This window comes from Stegastes partitus, unplaced genomic scaffold, assembly GCF_000690725.1.
Source record: "Stegastes partitus isolate 25-593 unplaced genomic scaffold, Stegastes_partitus-1.0.2 Scaffold450, whole genome shotgun sequence".
In the NCBI taxonomy this organism is placed as follows: domain Eukaryota; kingdom Metazoa; phylum Chordata; class Actinopteri; family Pomacentridae; genus Stegastes; species Stegastes partitus.
The window spans coordinates 132,464-153,186 of NW_007578181.1; the positions used below are offsets into that span (position 1 = coordinate 132,464).

Here is a 20,723-nt window from a genome sequence, read left to right on the forward strand (position 1 = left end):
GTGTGAACAAGTGTCGAGTTTAAAATTCAACCAGGATCCTGAAGCGACACTGAAGGTTAGCTGTCCCTCTTCTAATTCAAACAACAGAACCGCACACTTTTAGGAGATGATGTTTGGTTTGGTTTCGGATAATTACGGCTTCAAATGAAGGCGGTTTAAGATGTGAAGCTAACGTTTAGCTAACGTTCACCGCATTCATCCGGAGTGTGTGTGTCGGATGTAAACTTAACTACACGTGAAAGCCAAACAACCACATCCAGCTCGGTGTAGGTAGTTTTTTGGCTGAAATTAGTTCAAGTTTATTCCTTTCTGTGCTTTCTTGTGCTCTCAAACGATGGTAGTTAGCTTTAATATTAGCCACGCTAACCAAGTTCACCCTCAAATCACGTTGACTTTATTTAATTTAATTTGCCAGAAGTGTCTAAAAGCTGAGCACACTGTGAGTTATCTGCTGACAGGAGGGTTAGTAAAGTCTGTTTTATTATCTCCTTTCTGTTGTGACACTCTGTGTTTTGGGCTGTCCATCCATCCACTGGTGTCAGGACTCAGAGGATTTAGGAGTTGAAGGGATGCTGTGTGGTTGAAGTGTGAGGAAGTCAACATGCAAAGACATAAAGATGCATCATCTGTCATCCTCTGTGTCCTTCAGAGGGATGTTGCGGCGTCCCAAACCCACCGACTCGGAGGCAGACCTCCTGAGGGAGCAGGAGCGCTTCCTGACCTCCGGTGCTCCATCTGCTGCCAATGTGGTCCGCCGTCCCGACAAGAGGAGAGGAGAGGCCGGAGAGGGAGAGGCAGCCAGCGGGGAGGCTGGAGGAGGCCAGAGGGATGTGGTCACCATAGAAGGTGGAAGATCACTTTTATTCACTAGTAACTGACGTGTTTGGAGAGTTTCATGGCTGAGGGTGGGGCTGAGGATGCATATAGAGACACACATAACATAACATAACATCCATCCATCATCTCTACACCTTAATCCTCACCAGGGTCATGGGGGGCGGAGTCTATCCCAGCTGACTCAGGGTGAAGGCAGGTTCACCTGGACAGGTAACCAGTCTATCACAGGGCTACACTTAGAGACAGACAACCAAGCACACTCACATTCACACCTACGGACAATTTACAATCACCAATAAACCTCAGCATGTTTCTGGACTGTGGGAGGAAGCCGGAGAACCCGGAGAGAACCCACGCTGTACGGGGAGAACATGGAGACTCCACGCACAAAGATCCCGGGTGTCCTCACTGGGACGTGAACCACTGAGCCACCTGCAGCCTCACACATACCAAATGATCTAAAAAGGCTTTTAAAGGCCTTTGAATCATCTAACAACTGTGTGAACCATGTATTGTATCTGTATTTGATTCAGAAAGCTGATGTCCAGCTGTTGTGTTCGCTGCAGATCTTCCAGACCAGCTCCCCTCTCTGACGCCAGCCCCTCCTAAGAAGTCCCGCTTTAAAGCCGGTCGCGTCACCTTTGAAGACGAGGATCCTGAGGACAGGCTGGACCGACACGACACTCACATCAGCGCTGTCCTCTCCAAGATCGTTGTAAGTGTGAAACCAGATGATTAAACTGAACTGTACATGCAGACATTCTGTCACAACACAACCCTCGATTTGCAGATGTCAGTTCTCCAGACGTGTGTTTTTTTGTTTGTAGATTACTTTCACTGTGTCTTTCATTGACTCTAACGTTGGTTATTTCTTTGCCCTAAGGAGAGAGATACCAGCTCTACTCCAATATCTCTACCAGCATTTACAGGCATCGCCTTCCCCAAAGTGCTGCACCGCTCAGAGACCAGCAACCAGGTTAGAGGCAATGATGCCCTCTCTTTTTTCATGCTTTGAATTTAGAAGTGTAAAAACCGTTTCTATTTTAACATTGCAGGGAACTGAGGATGTTTAAATTTAGGACACATACAGATAAGTAATAAGGTGAAGCGTTTATATGGTGAAAACATATTTTCATTGTGTTTGGTGGTTGTTGTAATCCTGCTGCCTCACTCGCTACTGCTTCTAGCTGAGCCAATCAGAAAGAGCAAAACTCAACGAATGTTCTGCTGTTGGCTGCAAGAGTGAACACAAGAGTCCTCGTGCACTCTCAGCATCAGATGAGCTAAAGATGCAGTGACTGACTTTTATTTTTAAATGCAATGGCGCCACAACAATTGAAAATCCTCAGTGTGTTTTGCAGCTAAAGGAGCAAACGTAGCTTTAGCTTTGATCATTAGCTCTACGGCAGCTAAACTGAGGGACATTCAGAGATGGTAGAATATTAAGACTGATATTGAATATGGGACCGTTTCAAGGACGGCCAGTGTCTCACTATGTGCACTGGAGCAGCTTTGTTGTGTCTCGGCGTTGATTCTGTAAGTCTGTGGAACCCTGATGCTGCAATGAGCACCGGTTTTCAAAAGATTCTCACTCATTTGGTGTTTTGATTCCCATGGTAAATTCTAAAACACAGAGTCCCAAATTTAAAAAAAACTTTATCTGGTGACTGCAGCAGTGTAACATATGATTCACATAATTTTCCTGCTCATCAAATCATCCAGTGAGCCTTTGTGCCCCGTGGATGGACTGACTGTCCTCCAGGAAGAGATCCCTCCCCGTCTGAAGCTTCTCTACACAAACTAAAACAGAATACATCGTGAGATACCTTTGAACAGGATATATTTTTAAAATGTTTCCAAAGGCGCCGCTGTCGTCAGCTGGAGGAAAGAAGAGCATCTTTGCTCGTCAGATTGCTGCTCAGAGACTGAAGGAGGGAAAGACGCCAGACTTCAGGGAGCAGCGCCTCCCGTCAGACACCAGTATGGACACAGATCGTAAGTAGGCTTGAACTTCGCTGTCCCAGATGTAGCCGGCACCGTATGTCTCTTAACCACAAAGGAAACTGTGTCCTAATTATTAAGATCCCTCTTTTTACTGAACGTTCCTCTCTTGACAATATTTCAGCCTCTTTTTCCTTCTCGCTCTGCTCCTCTCTGTTCACCAGAACCACCTGCAGGTCCCAGTTTGGTTTCAGGTCAGGGGCTGGCCGGCCCAGATAGCTCAGGAGAGACCATGAGGATCCACAAGGAGAACCAGGCCAAGCTTCAAGCAATGTCCCAGTCTGAGATACTGGAGGAGCAGAAGAAACTCTTATCTCAGCTCGGTGTGTCTACGTGGTCTTTAATTATTACCTGATGAGCTGTACATGGAAATAAAGACGTGATCTGTACTAGAACCTTTGTTTATTTCCCGTTTTGTTCGTACCACTGCTTCCTAGATCCTCGGCTGGTGGAGTTTGTTCGATCCCGCAAAGCCCAAAGCATCATTTCATCTTCGTCTAAACACGTCGAGGACAAAACCGACAAGGACGACCTTTCTCTTCAAAATACAGGCAGAGACTCTTCCAGTGCTGATGTGCTGTTTCATAAAGGCCAAGAAGTGGAGATGGAAGGAGACGAGGAGGAAGAGGAGGAGGAAGAGCCACCACCACCACCACCTGCTGTGACGGGTATGATTTATTCAGAATAAAGGCTTTTATCACTCGCTGCTTGTCACTTCCTGCTGCTGATACTGGAAATAGAAATGACTTCAAATTACAGGATGAATTTGGTGTATCTTGTGCCCTCTCCTGATGAGAATGAGATCCTGTTGCTACGACTGTCCATCACTAGATTTTGGGGAGAAATCAGAAAGTTTGTCCATCACACACGGCTGTCTGCCAGCTTCTCCTCCTCCTTTAAGCCTTTATCTCTCCCCTGCATCACATTTGTCTTTTGGATTCTCTCGCTGCTCCACTTTCCAAACCATCCATCCTGTAATTTTTTAAGAAGGATAACTAATGTAAGAGGCCTCTGCTGCCTGGATGAAATCCAAACCTAAAGCTGCCTGTTGACTCCACTGAGCCAGGACCAGCCACTCTCTGCAATTAGGTTCAGAACAACCCCTCAGCCCTAATGAACGTGTCGCTAATGGATCACACAGTCATTTTTGTCATTAGATTATTTGCTGCCTCAGCTCCCTTCCATTTTAGATAATATATTCTTATATTGTGTTGAGAATAAATGACCAGATGCTTCTTAAAGAACAGCGCCGAGGCTCCTGTCTCTCATGTATAAAGTGATCTAAGCCACTGTTGTGTCTCTGAATCCAGAGGAGGACCTGCCAGTGAAGCCTCAGAAGGACTGGGTCCACATGGACAAGCTGGAGCCGGAGAAGCTGGAGTGGATGAAAGACCTGCCTGCACCCAGAAGAAAAGGAACCAAGAAGGTGAGGAGATGATTTCAGAACTTTATTCACTTCTTCTGGAACTCGAAAGGTGTTTGAAACCAGGTGTTTCTGTGTGTCCTGTCAGGCCATGCAGGCTCGTTTCGACTTCACGGGGAGCTTAATTGCGCCCACGGAGGATCTGCCCACCCACTTAGGTCTGCACCACCACGGAGAGGAACCTGAGGTCAGTCAGCAACCAGACAAAAAAGTTCCTCTTTTATTATTCTTTTTTTTCTGTTTCGTGGGAAATGAAATCAATATAAAGCCTTCAGATGTATTCTTCATGAACCTGGGGATTCTGAGTTCTAAAGCCTTCCTGCCTCTGCCCCAGTAGCAAGGTGAAGACCTGAGTCATACAGAGAAACCAAAACTTTCTTTGAGCAAACATTTGACAACTTTGTTCTGTCTTTGTTTTTATATCAGACCAGTGAATGAGCAAAAAGCATCGTTATGAACTTAAGAACATCATTTTTTTTTTGCTATGTGATAATAAATCTGGATAATAAACCAGAGTTTCCTCCTAGCGGGCAGGTTACTCCCTGAAGGAACTCTTCCTGCTGTCTCGGAGTCAGATCATCCAGCAGAGGAGTCTGTCCCTCAGCACTCTGGCCAACATCCTCTCCAAGGTACCGAACCTTCGCCCACCCAGAGTCGAGCTCACCTGCAGAGAAACGTACCTGTGGTCGGTTGTGTGACTGCGTTTTGTGACTTCTAGGCTCGTGCTGGAGAGTATGTGTCGGTTGTGAGAGGCAGCATGGTGTCCACTCTGCTGGACGCCGGCCTGCTGTTTCTGCTCCGGTTTGCGCTGGACGACGGCGTGGAGGGAGTGATGTCTGCAGCTGTGCATGCCCTCAAAGCGCTCCTCGTGTCTGCAGAAGATGAGGTGAGATCAGCCTGAGCAGTGCATCCATCATGTGTAATAACACGGTAATTACTAGGAAAATAGTAAATGAAGCCACACTATGGAGTAGTGAGAGCACCACATTACAAAAATAAATCAACAAAATAAAAGTGGAAATAAAAAGAAGAATAACTAAAATATAAATTAAATAATGTGGCAATATAAAGAAATAATAATAAAAAATGAATCCATAAAAGAAAACACACTGTACAAATATGTGCACCCAGTGACAAACTCCCCAGAGTCTTACTGGATCTGCTTCCCCTCTCAGGAGTGTTTGGACTCCACCTTCTCCTGGTTCCGTGGTCTGGCCTCCTTCCCTTTGCTCCCGACTGCTCAGGAAGAGGAGGACGAGGAGGATGAAGGTCTGGATGAGATTCTGAAGGAGACGGCGAAGGAGAAGGAGGAGAGAAAGAGCGATCACGACGTGGCCAGCCAGGACGTCATCAAGGTAAACGAGTTCATTCTTCTTTTTTACTTTTCCCTGAGCTTCATCTGTGAAGGCTGAGAAATGTTGTTGTGTCTCTGTTTTGTGTGTTTCAGGGCTTGCTCAGGATGAAACTGCTGCCCCGGCTTCGCTACATCCTGGAGGTGGTCCGACCGTCGCCTCGGGTGGTTCAGGACGTCCTGGAGATCCTGACGCGTTTCGCTCGGCACTCGTCCTCCTCGGCCACACAGGTGACAACAATCTGCTGACTCATTCGCTCTGCTGCTGAGTCGTTGTTTTACTGTTTGCTGTGTTTCGCTCTCAGGTGCTGGACTGCCCCCGCCTCATGGAGACGGTCATGTCAGAGTTCCTTCCCACTTCCTGGTCACCGTCGTCTCCAATTCCTCCTCAGTCCGTCTATGGACTCCCGCTGGCCAGCGCCCTGAAGCTGCTGAGGGTTCTGGCAACCTCGGGCAGGCATGCATGTGCCAGACTGGTAATAATCTCAGTTTAGTGATGATGTCTTAAATAACAGCTGTGTATTACTGGCTGCAGGAAAATGTCTGGGGAACACAAATGTGCATCTCCATGGATCTGGGATTCTTTGTGAAACAGAAAACTTGAACACATTTGAAACAGAAGATGAATATTGATGCTTTAATGCTCCTCCCATACAGTGCATCGTTCCATCTCTGTCTCCTTCTGTCCTCTCTCCAGCTGAACTCTCTGGGAGCCAGAGAGCGTCTGTCTTGCCTCCTGAGCGCTGAGCCCGGCGAGCTGCTGCTGGAGCCGACCGAGGCCCTCAGGGTCACCACGGAGGCCTACAGGCTGTGGGCCGTGGCCGCCGGCTACGGACAGGCCTGCAGGATATACATGTGAGTCGGAGCAGACTGATACATCGTCAGCTCATAGCATCGTTGCGACTGTCGTGTTAGTGAGCAGCTGCCTGATTGGCGAGCGGAGGGAAAACATTTCTGAGAAAACGCGGCGGTGGGCGGCGTGCTGTTTTGTGTACGGTTACAACAATACACAGTAAATTATGGTTGAAATTAAAGCTGCATGATATGGTTAAAACTCTGCAGTATAAAGACACGCAGCAGTTTTCACCAGATGGCTTGAATTTTATGAGTCATTTTCTGCATCAAAAATATAAAATAATTTTCAAAAGACTGAAAAAATTGTGGGATTTTTTTATTTTATTGTATTTTTATTTACACTGTGAACCACTTGGAGCCTTTCTCATGCAGCGTAACGCTGGCAAAGGCATCCAAAATAGTTTTTATTTCCCCTTTGGATGGCAGTCAGATGTGGCTTCACGCTCATCAGCTTTGTGGGGCTTTAAGTGGTCAAACAAATTAGCTGTGTTGCCTCTCATAGTGGCAGACGGTTCCTGTTTTCAGGCTTTCTGAAGCTGAAATAATTTCATGCAACTAACTAGCGCTGCATGTTAGAGCCTGAATGAAAAGCTTTGATCACCATTCAGATCATGATTAGCCTATTTATCAGCCATTCATTGATGTCAGAGAACTTTCACATTCAGACTAACAGCTTTGCTTTCATGTCGCTCTACATTCCTGCGGCCGTACAAGTCCTCACATCAACATACAGCTTAAAACAAGGTTCTAATTCGTCTTCTTTGGTTGCTTCACCTCCCCAGAGACCTGTATCCAGCCTTAGCGAAGGCGCTGCAGTCCGTCCACAGAGTCCTGCCGCCCTCAGATCCTCTGCTACCTCTGCAGCTCCAGCGCCTCCTGGCTCTGCTCTCTCTGCTCACACAAGTCACTCACACTGCCGGCTGTCACCAGGAGCTGCAGGCCGGCGTCGTCAGGTACAACCGAACGACAGCAGGAAGTGGATTGATTTGAACACCGTTGTCTTGAATCCTCTACATGTTACCTTCTCTGTTTCTACATCAGCTCTCAGGGAGACGAGTGTCCTCCTCCTCCTCCGGTGTCCTGGGGTCACGTCTCAGGGTTGCAGGCAGCCCTGTTGGGCCACTTGAAGGGTTTCGTCAAGAGTCTTGATGATCCGGTTCAGAGGGACAGCAGCCTCACTGTGATCCCAGCCTACCTGGTCTACCTGGAGGCTTACTACCATCAGCTGTCCAGACAGGTGCTGCCTCCTGCCTCATACCTCCTACTGGTTTATATGTGCAGTAGATTCATTGCAATCTGAGGAACTCTTGATCAAGCTATGAACCTGTTCCGTGTTCTGTGTTCATAGAAGTAAATAAATAAAATCAGAAAGGATCTTAAATTACCTTCTACAATCCAGTCTCTTCTGACATGTCTGAGGCTTATAAAAACACATTTCTGAGCTCCTTTACACAAATTTCAAGTGTTTTAACAAATGATTGAACACATATATTTGTGTTTCTGTTCCACAGAACTGTTTCAAGCCAGTGGAGACTCTCCAAGAACTCGAGCTGCTGACATCTGAGGTTCTCCTCCCTCTGATGAGTCACGACGCCGTGCGAGGACTGATGAAGAATCTTGAGTATGTCTGATTTACTGTTTACTTCTGTATGTCATCTCTAATCAGACGATGCACTGCTTTTGCTCACAAAAATGTTTTCCTGACCTTTAGTGATTGCATTGCTAACAGCACAGTCTTTTTCTTTCTTTCTTTACACCAGGTCTTCCTCAGTCGTGTGCAACATTCAGCCGTCTGGTCGTCGGAGCCCAGAGACGACTCCTAACCTCCCCGGTTTGGCTTGTTCAGGATGGAGGGATCGTCCCGGGCCGGTGGCTCCCGGCTCGCCGTTCCCTCTGCTGACGGGACTGGGCCTCCTCTTGGAAACAATCACCGGGATCCACAAAGGTCTCAGCAAGAAGGTACGTCCTGTTGAGTCTGAAGCAGTATCTCAGGGGAGAGTTTTATGTCATATACGAGGATCTGTACATGAAAAAGACCTCGAGGGAATTTCTTTGAATTGGGCACAAACACTGATTTTAGTGGTCAAAAGTCATTGACCTCATACCACACATGTTTGACCATAACTCAACTCAACAAGTCACATGCTTATGAAAAACAATGAACACAAATGCCGAATAGAAGTTAATGATAAAGGATGAAAAAAAAAAGAGTTACAAGAAGTAAACACTTTTAGTTTTACAGCCCTGATACACATTTATTTGATAAATGTAGACTTTATTTTTATTTTAGTTTTTCCAATGATCTGGCGACCCCCCCTGAAATTATCTTGGGACCCCCATGTGGATCCCGACCCTAAGTTTGAGAACCACTGGTTTAAAATATAAACTACATCCTCCTGGCAGCCTGGACTGCTCAGCGGCTGATCGTTAAATCGGGTTAAATTCTGCTGCCATCTTGTGGGAACACATAAATAATTCATCTGTTTCATTTTATTCTGTTTAGTTCACCGGCCTCCTCCTGTCAGAGCCTCTGATTGGTTACCTGCGTCGCTGCAGTCAGGCCACGCCCACGCTGTCTCACACCTGGGCCTGGCTGCTCCGTCATGAACACCACCTCCTCTACCTGCTGCTGCGGCTGGCGCACCGACAGGTAGGTCCAGCAAGAAACACACCCTGATGCAGGCTGAGCACAATCATACAGTTTAGTTTGTTCTTTTAAATCGTAGGAGTGTTTTGTTATAAACCAAAAGAAGAACCTCTGAACATTAGTACAGTTTGTTTTAAAACTAGTTCATTCATATGTGATTTGTATTAAACAGCAGGTTCAGAGCTCTTTATCTGGTTTTGCAGCAGGTTCAGGATTCATCTGGGGTTTTTATTTTTGCTTGTGTATCTATTTCTAATATAAATCAATGTTGTTGTTTTTTTACACCTAACTGACTTCATTTTCTCTCCATTCTCTGACATTTCTCAGGTCCCGACTGAGCCAGAAGTAGCAAAACATGCTTCCCTCTACCACCAGGTGGCGCTGGTTCTCCTGCCGTGGTTACTGCCAGGCAGCGAGTATCTGGCTCATGAGCTGCTCTCCACCATCATCTTCAGCAAGGACTTTATATCGTAGGTTTACTCGTATTTAATGAGGGATCAAGTGACCACACAAACCTGAATTCTCACTCTGACCTTCTGCTTTGTTCGCTACCTTCTGTCTAAATAGTTGTTTAGATTATTGCTTGAAAAATGCGACCCATGATTATAATCTAATTAAGCAAAATTACATTATATTCAAAACTTCATTTCTTTGGAATAAGATCAAATGAACCCATGACCCATTTCTGCCAACAGCGATGTTCCTCTTTAACACTTTATTCAATTATTATTTGTTTGGCTTCCAGGGAAGGACACAGCGGAGGACCTGAAGCCGTGGAGCTGGGGGAGCTGAAGCTCCACGAGGAGACGCAGCACCACGCCTCTCCGTCGCTGCAGACCGTCGGCGCTCTCCTGAGAGAGGCCTGCGTCCAGCTGCCGTCCATACGAGGCTGCTTCCTCACTCACCTGGCCCACCTGGAGCCCTCTGTGCTGGTGTCCCGGGACGCCCTCCTGGGCCACAACCCCTGGATCAAATCCCAGCTCCTCCCAGAGCTCACCGGTCCCGTCCTGCCGTCCGACTGGCCTTTCCTGCCGCTCGTCAGCCTGTACGAGCGAACCGGGGTGTCTGACGGCGGGGGGCTGGCGGTGGAGGAGCTCCCTCAGGGGGCTCTGCAGGCGGTGACGCACTGTCTGCAGTGGCTGCTGCTGCTGGAGGTCTGGAGGGAGGACGCCCTGAAGGTACATGATTCAGCATCTCAGATTCACCTCAGAGGACCTGTGAGCAAACATGTTCTACCCTTAAAATCAGAAAAAGAAAAAACCTCCCTAAAGTGAGTGAAAATAAGAAGCGTAATCATGAGTTTGCATTTCAGCCGACGTCGTGTTCATCAGACTGTTAGAGCTGAATGAGTCATCAAATAACACGACAACAATGAGACAGAAACACTCAGAAAACAAAGTCACAAAGAGCTTTACGTGAGAAAAACCAAATTGAAGCAATTCAGCCCCACAATGGAACAGAATCAGGCAAATAGAAGTGAAGACAATGAAGTTAAATGAAAGACACAATGAAATAGAAGAAATAACAACAGGATTTTTTTAAAAACTCAATTTTCCCTCATTCATTGATTAGATTATCAGTGAACCATTTTACTCATCGATCACAAACACTCGTCTACAACGTGAGGATTTGCTGCTCTTTTCTTTCATCGTGAACTTTATGAGCAACCAAACAGATTGTACAGCGAAACAAAGACGCCTCCTCGGCTGAGAAGTTCTAATAAACACAGAATAATTCACTATTTTCCCACATTTATAGAAGAAAACAAGCGACTGATCAGCAGACTAATCAATGATAAAGACAATACTGATGTCTTGAGTGTTAATAAACACTAGTCAGAGTCCTTTTGTGTCTCTCTGCGTCTCTTCATGTGTTTCTGTCTTTTATTTTGTAATCCTGCAGGTGGTCCTTCCTGTGGCCAAGCTGGCCCGCCTGTCCTGCGTGTTCCTGTGTTCCAGCGACTTGTTTCTGGAGAGGCCTGTTCAGAAACTGACCTGGGGTCTGTTCAGGCTGCTGACAAGGTCCGATAAGTCTCATAGAACATTTTAGATAAACTTTGTTGATCCACAAAGGAAATAGTTTTATCACAGTAACGCTAAATAAATAATTATATACAAAAAATAAGAAAAAGTAAAGAAAGATTTCAATTTTTTTTTTTGAAAGAAGCTCAAATAGGTGTCGAGGGTCCTAATAAACACAACGTCTCCGTTTCCAGGGGGTCCAGACTGGACTCTCTGGACCTGAACGAGCCTCCTCCAGGTCTGGCCTCCTTCCAGGATTTGTACTCGGCCCTCCTGGCCCAGTACGAAGCCGTGTCTTTCGGGGATCGGCTGTTTGGCTGCTGGGTCCTCTTGCCCCTGCAGAGGCGGTACAGCGCCACCATGAGGCTGGCTGTGTTTGGAGAACACGTGGGCATGCTGAGGTCACTGGGGGTCACTCTGGAGCAGGTACTGACGGTTTTATTACTTTTTAGGTAATAATATAATAAACTTTATTTGTAGAACAGAGTTCACAAAAAACTTTTACATGATAAAGAAATAAAACACAGAGACGAGACGACACAGGAACACAACACTCAAAATATAAAAAATACACAATAAAAATGAAAAAGAGCAGGCTGGAAGGTGCATTATAATGAAACTAGTAAAACTGATTAAAAAGACGACGTCACAGAGGGGAATTAGGATAAAAGCTGCAGATAAAAGTAGATTCAGAAAGAGAAAAGAGAGAAGGACAGCAGGTGATACCGATATAAAAGGGAAAAGAAACTGGAGGAAATCTAAAAGAGAACATCGCTCAAAAGCGAGTGGGTTTTAAGAAGTGATTTAAAAGAAGAACTGAACCTGTGAGCCTTGTTTCCTCGAGTAGGTGGTTCCAAAGCCGAGGGGCCCTCACAGGAAAGGCCTTCGGATTTGAGCCTCGACTTTGGAGCGATGAGGAGGAACCCACCCGAAGATCTAAGGCTGCATGTGGGGATGTACGGGGTTAACATATCTAAAGTATAGCCGGGGGCAAGGCTAGTGGAGCCAGTGGAGAGAAGCCAGTATAGAGTAGACATGATGTTAGAACCAGTGAGAAGCCTTTGCTGTGTGAGTGTGAAGATGAGCGCTACGGTGGTTTTATAATATTTTCTTATTTTGCCACCTCTCTCTGTGTTTGCGTCTGAAGCTGTCCGTCCCCATCGAGCGCTTCACCTCCCCGCCTGAAGACTCCCTCCCCGTCCTCCGTCTCTACTTCCGATCTCTGGTGACGGCGACCCTGAAGCCCTCCTGGAGTCCGGTCCTGTATGTGGTCGCATTATCTCACGTTAACTCCTTCATCTTCTCTCAGGATGCTGCGGCGCAGGTACAACGCTGCGTTTCCCTTCTGCACAAAGAACTGAATAAGAAACAAATAGAAAGTTTTTAACCCTTTGTCTTCCCAACAAATAAGCTTCTTTTGCTTTCTCTGAACATCGATTATAATCACTTTGTTATCATCCACAATGACACCTGAGGCAAACATATGTCATGACTTAACCCATCTAGAAGCTGCTGCAGCTGCACTGGATTCGTGGCAAGTGTTCAGTCTTTGCATGGAGACTTTACGCACATTTTCCAAGTGTGAGCTCACTGGATGCAGCATCTTTAAGATTTAATGAGTTTACAGAGCTCTGGCGATTGATCAGCTGTTAGCGGAGCGAGCCTCGGAACTGGTTTCACTAATTTAATCACGGCTCCCTCGTGTTCGGGACGATTTCAGTTCCCGATGTGCGACTTTTTGGGATGAGAATCACGTCGACCGACTTGTTTACACAGTTCACAAAGATGTTGTGTTTATTTGTCGTTCATTATTTCAGAGCACGGATTCATAGGTGCGGTCGTAAACACTGAGACATACAACGCCAGCTTTGATCTTTAATCCTCTTGTCTTTCCGCAGGAGGTGGAAACGGCTCGACACAGCATGTTGAGGAAAATCTACTACCTGACTGACGAGGTACTGCCCTCCTCGTTTTCCTTCCCTCTCTCTCTCTCACCGTCTGTGATCTTTATATGCTGCGAAGTGTTCATTGATTCCTCTCCTGTTTCTAATGACGCCTTCTCCACAGTCTCTCCAAACTAGTCTTGCTGTTTTTACTCTTGTTGTCGTCCATCCAAGCCTCCGTTGGCCTGCTGGGTCGTTTCCTGCCACCTTTGGATATTGCAGCTTAGCTTTTAATTATTTCCTTATAAATTGTACGCAGCTGTTGATTTAGCTTCCTTGTTGCACATCTTGTTCTTTTCTTGTGAACCATAACGTCTTTAGTGCTCATTTTCTTCCTTAAATTCAGCTTTTCAGGTGTAACCTTTCTGTCACTGGGTACATTCGCTGACTGATTATTAGTCTTCAACATGGTTCTTTATCTGCAAGACTTTTACACCAATGGTTCCAGACTTTGTTGCTTCAGGAGGCTGCTTGTCGGCTTTGTAAAACCTTTTATACGTCACTCAGTTGTAGTGTTTAGGTGTAAAGCTGTTTTACATATGATAGGAACCACTCGTAGCCCTTTGTTTTAAAACCAACAGCTGGTAGTCGGTGAATTTCATTTAGCTTTTATCCAAAGCGACGTACATCTGAGAGCAGATGCAACACAAACAAGGATCTCGTCAGGAGAAGACAATCTGGATAAGTGCCGTAGAACAAGTTCAAGAGTGGCAGGGCGCTGATGCTAAAGCAGGCTGTGTTTTGTTTTGTTTGTTTGTTTTTCACTCTGTCAAGTGTAAAGGTGTTCAGTGGAGAGCTGGTCTTTCGTCTTTTCTTAAAGCCTGAGAGGGAGTCAGCAGATTGAACAGAGTTTGGTAACTCGCTCCACCACCGGGGAACCACAGAGGAGGAAAGTCCAGCTATCGACTCTGTTGAGGTGGTTGGATCAGGAGGTTTTGTTGGTGGAGCGGGAGGACGTGTAGACCTGAATGAGAGGGTTCAGGTAGCAGGGAGCTGTTCTCGTTGGGGTTTTGGGGGCAAGTGTCAGAGTTTTGAATCTGATGCTGGCAGCAGCTGGAAGCCAGTGAAGTGATGAAGCGTATATTCCCCACTACAGATATTGAAACTGGTCATCCTGTGGTCCAACAATGACAATTCGCCCACATTCGGTTTCTTTCTGCTATGATCAAAGACATTGTGTAGAAGTTGTGAGTGCGGCTGTACGGTTCGAGTTTGTCGGAAGCCGTAAGATCTTCGGTTTCAACGTGCCAAAGACACACGTGTTGCTTTCCTCTGGTAATCTTCTAGGGAGCTCTGTGATGGTGTCGGACGTCAACCAGTCGCATTTCCTCAAAGCAGATATTAGTCTGACTGAGTACCTGCTCAGTCTGCGTCGCCGAGAGATGTTTTCTGCTCCACGGTCATTTGTCACCGCGTTGCTCTTCCTGTGTTTATGACCCTTAGAGCTGCGGGAGCTAAATCAAATCATCATTTCTAATTTTCTTATTAAAATTAGCCGAGCTGCGTCACGGTTCCTCCGCACGCCTCCCCGATCGCGTCAGAAGCACCTCCTCGGGCTGAAAGCACTCCTCACGGGAAATAACTGCTTCATACTGATGCTTCTGTCGCATCCGTCTCATTCTCCTTATCTCGTTTTCAGGTGCTGAAGAACCACTTGCTGCTCTTCCGTCTGCCCCAACGGCACTCGGCGCTCGGCTTCGACACGTACGACCAGCTGCCTCCGATCAGGGCGAAGCGTTTGGCGAGCGTTCTGGGACTGCAAGACAACGGCAGTGACAAAGGAGACTGAGGAGAACAGAAAGTGTGAAATTAAAGAGGTAGTGTGCCAAAAACACAAGATACAGGGAAGTGAGACGTTTAGCAGATGAAAGAAAACAGGAGAAGATGCTGAGAGAGAAAAGTGAGCAGGAAGAGACGTTTGTTTTCAACAATAAAGGTGTGGCATCGAAGGTACTTTGGACCGAGAGACGACACGGTCACAGAAACTGTCTCTGTGGCCCGTTTTCTAAAACCAAACCTGAGGTGGACTCGGACCGCCTGGCGAATCATTTTTAGCACTTGTTTTAGCCCATATAGAGTATTTTACAGTCACTGGAAATTTGATGATGTGTTTAGTCCAAAGTTTAAACAGAAACGCTACGAATGAAGCGAACACGACTTGTTCCTCCGTCTGACTCCAGAGCTGCTGTGTTTCTTCTGCCCAGGACAGTTCACGGCATCTCAGAGAAAAGACAATGATCCGACTTTACAAGTGCCTGGAATGGTGTTTTTTTGTGAATAAAACATGAGTCGTGTAATGATGACGTGTAACCGTTTGTTGCTGCGCTGCACTCGTACCCCCTCAGCAGTTCGGCCACAACAAAAGTCCATCCTGGTCCATCCTGCAGATGTCCAGATGAGCAGAAGGCGTTGTTCCCTCTCTTTGCTAATTGATCAGGAACACCATCACTAAAGTCCTTTTCGGTTCTGTTATTTTTCCACGCTGAGAGCGCCCCGTTTAGTCAGATGTGGAAAATGCCCACGAGGGCGCAACTGTTTGGTATCTGCCCGTCCTGTGATAGCTGCTGTATCGTGAGGAGGGCTGGAGCTCGTCCAAGCATTCCCATCACAACACGAAGAGGCAGACCACCAGGCACGTCTCTGGACTGTGGGAGGAAGGTGGAGCGTCTGGAGAACATGAGAACAGAGAGAACATCATGCAAACTCCACAGAACCGTCCCACAGTGAGGCGACAAACTGTCTTCGCTACTCGACTGTATATTCATCCATCTGATCAGAGTCTTAACATCTGATTCTATTCATGCTTATTGCAGCTGGACGCACAGTAAAAAGCCTCAGAGAGCTAGATAGACGTTATTAACATTAAGGTTTCCCTCTCAGCCAAACTAATCTGCCCCGGAGCTCATAACAGATCGACACTGTGACTGCTCGATAAACCCCAAAATGATTCAGTCGTGTTTCCAGAGCGAGGCTGCACGTTTCCTCTGTACCTGCCTCCGTACGTCCTCTAAATTGCAGCAGAACATGTTGTTTTACAAACACATGTTGAGAACCAACAACATGTAATCAGATCTAATCGAGGCATGTGCTGATTATATTTGGGCGTACGCTGGAGTCACAGCGATTACTGCCAGTTCTCAAACATGTTATTAATTTATCTGGAGGCTCAAACCTCCACAAAGTCCTGAACTTGTTTCCACGCTTTGGTTTTTATAGCAAATTAGAATCGTATTAATTAGTGAGCTTCAGAGGTGCAAGTAGGAAGATTCATATGAGCTGTAGATGCAGCCAGACCAGCTGTTTACTCTTGTTGTGCTAAGCTAAGCTAAGCTAAGCTAAGCTAAATTGCTGCTGCCTCAGCATAAAAGCGAGAAAAAATCCCCAATTATTCTTTTGGCAGCTGAGCGGATTCATCGGCCTTTTGAGTCCTGAAACGCCGTTACGTGGAATGATATAAACACAAATAAATGCACGTGCCACCACTACAGTCTGAAGCTCCCACAGCCAACACTTTGCTTGCTGCTGGTCCTAAACCAGGTCTGTGTTGCAGGTGCTTCAGGAACTCTGGTGAGCTCTGAGAGGAACTGATCCGACAATCGCGACGATGAAAGCCCAAATCTCCCATCAGGCAAACGATGTAACGGGGAAGAAAAACAAAACAAAACAAAAATCATGTCGAGACCAGAGTAGCTGAACACAAGAGCGTAAAGGCCGAGCCACCAACAGCCTACAAGCTCAACAACAGGCCGTTAAAAACAGCAGAGATAAAGGAGGAAGAGGCTCTGGAGAAGCTCCATCCTCTGCTCGTTGGCAGGGGAGGATGCTGAGGAGCATTAACCAGCTGTTAGGTTCAGAAATTCACTGTCCCAGAGCTGGAAGCAGTGTTTAGAAGTGAATACCAGGAGTCCTTCCCCGATTCTCTCCTACGGGTGAAGGTGAAGCTGGAAGTTGGTTCCTGACCAAAGTAGACTAGATTCCCTTCATTTAGCCAAACTGGAGGTCTGCTAGTGACCGTGGCCGTCTGAGGAGGAAGCTTCATCAGAAAACTTTCATCTAACCACGATGATGGTTCCATGTTTTCATTGTACAGATTTCTGTTAATTAGAGATTCCAAGCAAGCGTCTGTAAAAACCAACACAAGTTGTTCTATGTTCTCCTGCTGTGCAACAGATCTGGTGCCCTGTGGTGCTTCATAACAAGTCCAGATCCACATCCTGTAGTGGGCTTCAGCTGCTGCCTGCATGTAAAGTGATCTGGTAGTGATGTATACACTAGTAACAGCATATTTATGACGTCGTGTTGGGAGATAGCGGCTGACAGCGAGTGCAGATGTGACATATATACAACAATAAATAATCACATCTGAACTCTTCTGTATAAACAATAGAACAAACTAACTGAATAAAATCTACCTGTTCTTTACAGTCGGTCACTTGTTCTCCACCGAGTCCTTTATTTGACTCAGAGTTAAATCATTAAACATGAATCCTCCAGGATGAGCCCCAGAGGATCTCTTCTGTACCACGAACATGCTGGGTCGACGAAAACCACTGCTGAGATCAGAAACCCTGTCACTTCTGGTTAATTGGTCCGAGTCTGATGTGGTTAGAAGTGACTGCGAGGCAAACTGTCAGATGTTCCTGCATAAATAACGAGTGTCCGAGAAAGTGGCGAACGAAAACCTCTGTTCTCTACCAGGAACCCCGCGTGGTTAATGATAAATATTTCTGATGTAGAAGACTTGAGATGACAGGCCTGGTATTTATGGGCTACTTCAGAGCCGTGGTGTTGGTTCTAAATGGCTCGGCTGCATCAGTAGGATAATATCTTATGTATTAAATATAAGCTGGCTGTTTTATAATTCACTGTACTTTCTCTTATGACGCCAGATGTAATTATCTTCAAAGATGATTAATAGGAGCTCGTTGTTTGGCTCAATCGTGTTAGTTACAGAACACACAGAGCATCTGTATGAAGACCCCACAGGTCATCACACCAGTAAATTCAATAAGCTTCTGAATAAATGATGACAAACTGATTCCCTTTCTTAGCATTTCTGCTCACTGTGGGCTTATTTAGATTTTTTTTACTGTAGTATAAAGTCCTGCACCTCTGTGGAAACGGCACAACCTCGGCTAGAAGTAGAGAGATCTCAGAAATGTGTTTAGGAACATGACACAGAAATCATAACGAAACGAAAATAAAAGTTCTTTTTTTTTTGGATTAATTTACAAAAGAAATTCTTAATTTCTTAGTTTAATTAATTTATTAGTTGGTTTATGTCTCTTTTCATGGTACTTTTTATTTCCGTAGTGCTTTCATTCTTTTCTTTTACATATTTTATTTAGAATTTCTTGGATAATTATTCCTGTCTTGTTATTGTTGCGTACCATCTCGTTCACCAAATTCCTGGTGTGTGCGAGCTCACTTGGCAATGAAATAGCTACTGATTCGACTTCTGATTCTGGAAATGACAACACCTGGAGTCGACATGTGCAACAATTTCCTACACAGGTGTTGCCAAAACTGCACACAGTGGGGGTATAGATACTGTGGATATTTTGCTTCTTAGATTTTTAATTTGTCTCCACACTTGTGTCCTTTCCTGCAGCTCAACCGAAAAGTCCCTGAATTTTTGTCATTGGTTAATTGCAGCTGAGTCACAAATGGATTCTGAATTGCTTCTGCAGATTTCTATTTTTTTTCCTTCTTTATACAGGATCTGGTCAGTTTGTTGTTGACAGATGTTAAATTAGACCCGTAGGATAAACGGACTTTGGTGAAATATCACAACTTCAAGCAAAGTTTTGGTTCATTTTGACAGTGATCATTTTATGAGATCTGATGATTACTTCTGCTTTAATAGTTTCTGGCTTGAATAGATTATGTAATTTGGGCTTTTTTTGTTTGTTTGTTTTAAAGGATGGCATCCCATCCAAACCCAGCAGCAGGTTTTGGAGTTGAAAGGGTTCAGAATTCTGAAAATGGTTGACCAAAGTAATTGTATTTCTGGGTACATATGAACCTTATTGAGAGCTTTAACAGTCTAGTGTTTAGTTTTAGTTTTTATTTTTTGGGAGCTTTTTGCCTTTATTTTTAGAGCAGTAGCGATAGACAGGAAATTGGGGAGAGACCAACAGCAAAGGGTCTTGAGTGGGAGTCGAACCCGCGACCGTCGCATCGGGGAACCACAGCTCCTGCTCATGGATCGCCCGCCCAACCAGGCGAGCCACGGGGCGCCCCAACAGTCTAGTGTTAGAGGTTAGACCCACCCAACCGGTCCAGGCAGATGGCCGTCCCTTCCTGAGTCTGGTTATGTCTGAGGTTTTTTTTTTTTCCACTGCGGGGGTTTTTGGTTCCTTCCCACTATTGCAGACTGCTGAAGCTTATAGGGAATCCAAATGTTTTGGATCGTTGGGTGTTTCTGCCTCTGTTGAGCGCTATGAGATGACTTGAATTGAATAGATTTCGTATTTAGTGCATGGAGAACAGCTGAACTTATGGTCAGGGTCACTCTACCAGTTTGGTGAAACAGCTTCTGGATGTTTTGAAGTTTACATCTTCACCACTCGCAGGTCAATGTTTTAGTCGATGGACTGACAGAGTTTTGCCTCTCAGAAAACCCTCACGGCGCCGACGATGCTCTCGTAGCAGCCAAGAGGTTTGAGGACAAATGTGACAGTAAAATGTTTTGACAATTAACGGATGGATTTGCTGTAAAACGTGCTGCAGATCTGATGAACTGCAACAGATTTGAGGATCCCAACGATCCCTAAAGTGCTGCCAGATGTCAACACAGAAAACTAATGACCTTCCCATCAGCCTCAGCTCCTTAGTTTCTGGTGCCAATAAGCCTGTGTTAGCATGTTAGCATGTCGGTCTCTGTGATGTGTCTGCAGGCTGTTGTTGGCTGGAAGCGTCTGAAGCTTTGGTTTTATCGTCTTACATTCAAGCCAACATGAGTTCTCTGGTTATGTCACCCTGGATCGGATTGTCCTGGTTTAGTTCTGCCAGATGATTGATAAACAAAATAATTATGGCATTAATTTTTAATACACATCATAGCTGCAGCACCAGTTTGGCTGTTTGTAAATTGGATTTCATTTTGGAAAAACCCGAACAAAACTCCCTAAAAACAAAAAACCCCTTCAGACAGATTATGATCAGACAGGGCAGCGAATCAGAGAAGACACTGTGTACAGTTTACTTTAATTTTATTTTAGACTCTGTAATAAATAGTAAGCCTAAATTTAGATTAAAAGATGAGAGGCTCGGAGGATTTTATGTCGCCACATGCCGTGACCTAATTAGGATACCAGGGATTGACTAAAATAAGATATGTAGAGACCAACCATCCATCCATCCATCCATCCATCACCTCTACACCTTAATCCTCACTAGGGTCATGGGGGGCTGGAGTCTATCCCAGCTGACTCAGGGTGAAGGCAGGTTCACCTGGACAGGTAACCAGTCTATCACAGGGCTACACTTTCAGGGCTCACTCACACCATAACATGTTTCTGGACCGTGTGGGAGGAAGCCGGAGAACCCAGAGAGAACCCACGCTGCACGGGGAGAACATGCAAACAGAAAGATCCTGGGTGTCCTCATCGGGATGCGAACCAGCGACCTTCTAGCTGTGAGG

General features: G+C 45.7%; 1 protein-coding gene across 1 annotated transcript; it reads left to right on the forward strand.

Annotated features, from left to right (window-relative positions):
- On the forward strand, window positions 1-15,378 carry rpap1 (RNA polymerase II associated protein 1). Its single transcript, XM_008286325.1, has 27 exons — window positions 1-55; window positions 650-846; window positions 1,404-1,552; window positions 1,721-1,813; window positions 2,700-2,832; window positions 3,003-3,161; window positions 3,276-3,506; window positions 4,149-4,264; window positions 4,350-4,448; window positions 4,789-4,890; window positions 4,980-5,147; window positions 5,437-5,616; window positions 5,709-5,843; window positions 5,918-6,088; window positions 6,310-6,467; window positions 7,250-7,420; window positions 7,509-7,704; window positions 7,979-8,088; window positions 8,228-8,426; window positions 8,971-9,117; window positions 9,442-9,584; window positions 9,860-10,292; window positions 11,017-11,135; window positions 11,330-11,561; window positions 12,283-12,459; window positions 13,034-13,090; window positions 14,718-15,378. The coding sequence occupies exons 2-27, from the start codon at window positions 654-656 to the stop codon at window positions 14,865-14,867; spliced, it is 4,221 nt and encodes a 1,406-aa protein (XP_008284547.1). The 5' UTR covers window positions 1-55; window positions 650-653; the 3' UTR covers window positions 14,868-15,378.
- Window positions 15,379-20,723: the final 5,345 nt, after the last annotated feature.

Coding starts and splice junctions, on each gene's coding strand:
- rpap1 (XM_008286325.1), top strand. CDS start 654: ATGTTGCGGCGTCCCAAACCCACCGACTCGGAGGCAGACCTCCTGAGG. Junction 847..1,403: donor GGATGTGGTCACCATAGAAG/GTGGAAGATCAC, acceptor TGTTCGCTGCAG/ATCTTCCAGACCAGCTCCCC. Junction 5,617..5,708: donor CCAGCCAGGACGTCATCAAG/GTAAACGAGTTC, acceptor TGTGTGTTTCAG/GGCTTGCTCAGGATGAAACT.